The 5,512-nt window shown below is 44.8% G+C and overlaps 1 protein-coding gene across 1 annotated transcript; it reads right to left on the bottom strand.

The window, feature by feature from the left end:
• Positions 1-734: 734 nt before the first annotated feature.
• LOC123113869 (glycine-rich RNA-binding protein 3, mitochondrial) lies at positions 735-5,215 on the bottom strand. The gene is made up of 5 exons (XM_044535193.1): positions 5,028-5,215; positions 4,801-4,922; positions 4,606-4,674; positions 4,410-4,516; positions 735-1,633 (listed from the first exon to the last, which is right to left on the bottom strand). The coding sequence occupies exons 2-5, from the start codon at positions 4,907-4,909 to the stop codon at positions 995-997; spliced, it is 924 nt and encodes a 307-aa protein (XP_044391128.1). The 5' UTR covers positions 4,910-4,922; positions 5,028-5,215; the 3' UTR covers positions 735-994.
• Between the last annotated feature and the right edge of the window lie 297 nt (positions 5,216-5,512).

Genomic DNA, 5,512 nt, shown 5'->3' with positions numbered 1-5,512 from the left:
CTGTTCCGCGGGGACAGGGGTTACCCTTTTTGGCTGGCCGCTCGGTTGTACTAGTGGGCAGCCGGCCGCCCACTAGATGTGTCCTTTCTCTTTCATCGAGAGCAAGCTAGTATCTTGTTGCCACCAACTACTCCCTCCGTTCCGATTTACTCGTTGTGGTTTGAACTAAAACCATGACGAGTAAATCGGAATGGAGGGAGTAGTATACAAGCTGTTGTACAATACTGAACAGATACATCGGGCGATATTTTAGGTCTTTTTTTTCGATGTGGAGGAGTTCCGACGCAAGGTGCCGTCATCTCAAAGGAGGGGAGGGAGCTGCCGCAAATGGACGGGCGACGACCGGGTGTGGGAGATTGAGTTAAGAGAGGGGTCACAATTAAGGAGCCCAAACCATATATGGTTTCGTCTCCAGGGACACATACCAGGTCCATGGTGTCGCATGCCATAGGGGAAGGTAAGGGGGAAGGCATGATCCAGATATAGGTATGTAAACTCGCCATCATCGGTGACGATCGTCATGGTGCGACGACCTTCACCTCCCTGTCCAGTGGCTCGACAGGTCTAGACCAGCTGTGGGCATTCATCGAGGAGAAAGACCTCGACTGCTCGCCTCATTCCTACCCCCAACATTTCAGTGAAAGTAACAAGGGTATCGCCAGAAGGGGTTTGCATTCCAACCTGCTTGTCCTACGCAAGTGCACCTGAATTACTGAACTATGAACTATAGCAACTGATATAGCAAGCAGCTACTGAAAGTGCAATTTCACAGCGTGCAATACATGCAGAGTTCAGGTTCAAGTTCGCACCATACTATGAATCCAGAACACAGTACACAAAGCAGACGTACAGAACGTAGCTAAGAGACCGAACATAACTTGTTTGCAAGCACTACATTATTATCTTCATCACAGGACAATACCAAAAACAAGGCAGTCATGGAGAACATATCGACGGGAAATTATTCGGCTGATGCTTCTTGCTGGACCAACATTCAGCTTCTCTTGTTGGCGTAGTCATCTTCATCCTTGCTGAAGTCGTCGTCAAGAAAGTCATCCTGTCCCTCGCTTCTCTTGATGTCCGCGTCAACCAAGCCGGCGTCCTCCCCAGCACCATCCTCCTTGCCACCAACATCAAATTTGAGATCCTTCAGCAGGTCATTGAGCTTACCAGGGGGCAGATCAACAGGGGCATCGTCCGCGTAGCTGTCGTTGCCTACGCCATAGTTTCCACCTCCAAATGCAGGAGGTGCTCCACCCCCTTGATTCAGGCTATCGCCGCCATAGTTGTTGGCAGGAGCAGCATCGTATCCACCACCACCAACCCCTGTGAAACCAGCATCACCCCCATAGCCACCTTGCTCGCCTTGAGGGGCACCATAGTTTCCCCCACTGTTGTATCCTGAATTATAATTGCCACCACTATTGTATCCACCACCTCTGCCTCCACCCCCATATCCACCACCTCCGCTGTAGCCTCCACCACCACCATAGGCACCACCAGCTCCACCGTAACCACCGTCACCGCCGCCATAGCCGCCACCACCGCCGCCATAGCCGCCACCACCGCCAAAACTTGGACGACTACCACGGTCATGAGCATAGCTCACCCTCACTATCCGACCCTGCAGATCCTGGTACAGCAAAAGGGAACATGTTAGAAAATGAACAAGCAGGCAAGGATTATAGAAGACTGATCAAGATACTAACAAAAACAATCAAATAGATATCACAGATGCCTCCAGGCACAAAAAGAAACGAGCTGCATAACGAGTGGAGTACATTTAAAAAAGACTATTCAGCTGATAGCACAAATTAACCACAACAGGATCACATGACAGCCTCCAGGAAGAAAAATAAAACAAAAAAGAAAAACACTCCACAATGTGCATGAGAAAAGAATAATAAATCAAACAGAACAGCAATCCATCCATTGCACAAGTGAGCTGAAAAGTTAACACACAACCTCTATGAGACCAAAAATTACACTGATGTTCGAAGTCCAATCTTAAATTAACTTCATGCTACAGCATATAGGACCAGAAGATGACAGGAACAAAACTACTATTCTGTTATAAAAAGATGCAGACCAACTACCTGGTAATGCCACTCACAATATTTCTATTACTCATCCATTCTTTTGGATGAAGAACGAGTCAGGTCATTGAAAAATGACAAATCTATACAAGTTGGCTACAGTAAATAAGAGCAAAATGTTAGAGAAACATTGTCATCTCTTAAGCAAGTCGATGGTTTTATCCCATCACCAAATCAACAGCTAGTAAGCTACATAACAGTTGGAGGTGACAGGAAAAAATACTAGACGCGGTTACAGTGGCCAGCAAATTGTGCTAGTCCTAGTGTATTTGTGGCTTTGCCTCCCTTTAACTGAAAGGACCACTGCACAAGCTGAGATACTACGAAGCATATTTCTGAATCATATTTTGATCTCTAGTGCATCGACATATCAAAATATATTTGCTTATGTGGGAACGTAATTCCGGTGAATGCAAATAACAGGACATATATACAGTAATTAGGTTCTGTAGTAATCAACCATGTTTAATTTCTCAAATAGCACAGTATTTTACTGTGCCATTTATAAAAATATAAAAGGTGTCAGCTTTATTTCGTGGGTACACATTGCCTGAAGTTTTTACCATAGCAGATTCGCATGTCAAGTGTAAACATTATCTCCAAAAGCACTGATAAGTACAAAAATGCTTAGAGCCCCTTTGATTCAGGAGTTTCATATGAATTTTGGAGGATTGTAATCATTCAAAACTTATCCTGTGTGCTTGATTTGTAAGATTATAATCCATAGGAAATTTTCACAAGAATTCTTTTCATAGAAAAGATACATTGACAAAAGAAATCTCTTGCAAAGAATCTTATGTTTATTTCATCCTTAATTCTACACCAACTGGCTAGGCGGTTGGACCAAAACTTTCAGCAACATAAACATTAATAACCAGTCTTATGGGAATAGCAGTCTGTTATAGACAGCAAATGTGACGGTAGTGTCATAATGTTATTCAGCAGCAAACCAATTTTTCCAGTGTTATAATGCAATTGTGCAGAAATACGTTTATCAGATGAATATAACCTTTTCGCATAGAACCAATCATCATCGGCAGTCATTATTAAAAGAGACAGCAAATAAATATTCTCAATCTCCAGCGACATAGCTAAAATATCTAATGTACTGGTGGTCATCAAGCCACTCCGTCAAGGCAAGTCACACGGCTAGAAGTGATAACTGGGTGACCGGAGTTGGAAATGGTAAGGGTTGGGCCACTGGCGCATCAACTAGGTCATTAAATATGATACTCCCAATAACCACCACCCCCAGCTATCACGACCACCCCACACTGATTCTTCTCATCACCACCCTGCCGCTACCTCCCACGTCATTTCCCTCTTCTCCTACTTGACCTCCCTCACTGGTGAACACAAGTTGTTCACCTCCTGCCAACTAGACAATTAATAATCATCAGCTTGGTAGTGGAATTGTGAAATTCCAATTTCCCATGAAATAAGCTAAAAATGATAGCTTGCTTTTGAGTTGACGCACCACAATTAGTTATCTTGTTTATCTTACACACAACAAGCTGTAAAAGATATATGGTGCCAAGTATGCTTATCGGTATAACTGAATAGCAATTTTTTATGACACCTCAATTATAACGTCAAACACAAAAAAAGAACTTATGATAGAAGCAAATGCATCTTCAACATCCTGCAATATATGAAACAATAAAACATCCAACACCACAATGCATGCCACTTAATTCAGATGAACCCTGGATTAGCTTGTGCTGAATCGCACAACCTTTCAATATTTAGTATGGCAACGCAGATCATATTCTAGAACAGCACTACCTATGTATGTAGGTTAATAAATGGTATCCACACAAAAAACAAGTAACTCATACTTTTGCTTTGTGTTCAACCGTAACAAAAAACAAGTCTTTGTGTTACCACTTAGGTTTCCAGCAATTAAACTGTTACAGCCACATATCAGCAAGCATATGAAAGACAAGGATAAGGCATTCACTCTTGTCTGACCAGTGACAGGACTCAATTACCCAACAAGGTAGAAATGCTCTGATGTTTAGTTTAGCCTTGGATATTTCAATGACCTGAACTGGTGCCTACTAAAATAATCTCTAACTCAAAGGAATTTAATCTGATCACCTAATTTTTATTGTTGTCAAGATAATCTATTAAATCACAAGACTTTAGCCTCCAAAAAAAATACACCCTACGCATCATACAAGCAACAGTTAGATGATTCACAGCCCGGTACTAAACAATGCTTAGAACCGGAACAAGAAGAAAAAAAACAAAGTATGAGGTTCATCAGCATCTGCCAAGTGCAAACAGTTTGACGAAAAATGCGCGACTCACCTTCCCATCCATTCCGGTGATGGCAGCTCCAGCCTCCTCCGCCGAAGTGTAGGTCACGAAACCAAACCCCCTTGACCTCCCAGATTCACGGTCCATGATCACCTTGGCTGAACAAATATGACAGAATTAGTCCACATACACAGGATCACATCTTATACCATCCATGAGAAACGGTGGGAACAGGACAGGAACATACATTCCACGACTTGGCCGTAGTTGGAAAACGCATCCGCGAGGCTCTGGTCATCGGTGCCGTACGAGATGCCTGCAAGGACAGAGCAAATCAGGGCGGCACAATCTAAGGTAAGGGCTTCCCTCGAACCAGAAAAATATTAATCTCGAGGCGCAAAGGAAATAGATGGGCGGCAGGGAAGGGAGAACTCCGGCGAACCTCCGACGAAGACCTTGGAGGAGGACATGGACCGGACCGCCTGGAGCATCGCCGAGCCGGAGCCCGCGGACCGCTTGAGGGCATTCCCGACCTTCTGCAGGAACGCCATCCTCCCGAGACCCCTGCGAAACAGCCTCGGATTTCAGATTGGATTGGATTGCCGGCCGCGTCGTGGAGGTCAGCGGGGTTTAACCAGTCCCTGGATCTGGGTGGAGGCGAGCTCTTACCTCGAAATCTAATGGAGGAAGATTGTGGACGTGGTGGAGAGGGCGGGGACGGGGTGTCGCGGCGAGGAGGAAGAGAGGGGAGCCGCGGTGGCGGCGATGGTGGCGGAGGGGTTAGGGTTTGGGGGCGGGAGGGGGAGGGGGGCGGCGGGAGCCTGTAGGGCTTCAGGCGTACGGGGCCGGTGAATGGGGGGCGGCTCCGTTTTAGATTGGATTTTCCCTTTTTTTGCGGGCGATATTCTCCGTTCAAGAAGTGATAATTCTAGTTTTCCTCTTTCTTTCTTTTTTTTGCATGGATTGTAGTTTTTCACCAAAAGTCTTGGGAATTGTTTAAGAATACTTCGAAGTGGATAGAAATGGGTGTATCTGAACTCAAAATATGTCTGGATACATCTAGTTTCACGACAAGTAATTCCGAACAGAGAAAGTACTTCTCTTGCACATTTTACGTTAATTTGGATATGTGGAAGATCGAGATCAATCGACTA

This window comes from Triticum aestivum, chromosome 5B (assembly GCF_018294505.1).
Source record: "Triticum aestivum cultivar Chinese Spring chromosome 5B, IWGSC CS RefSeq v2.1, whole genome shotgun sequence".
Classification (NCBI taxonomy): Eukaryota; Viridiplantae; Streptophyta; class Magnoliopsida; order Poales; family Poaceae; genus Triticum; species Triticum aestivum.
The sequence above is the reverse complement of the archived record's forward strand: the minus strand, read 5'-3'. Positions and strand labels throughout refer to the sequence as shown.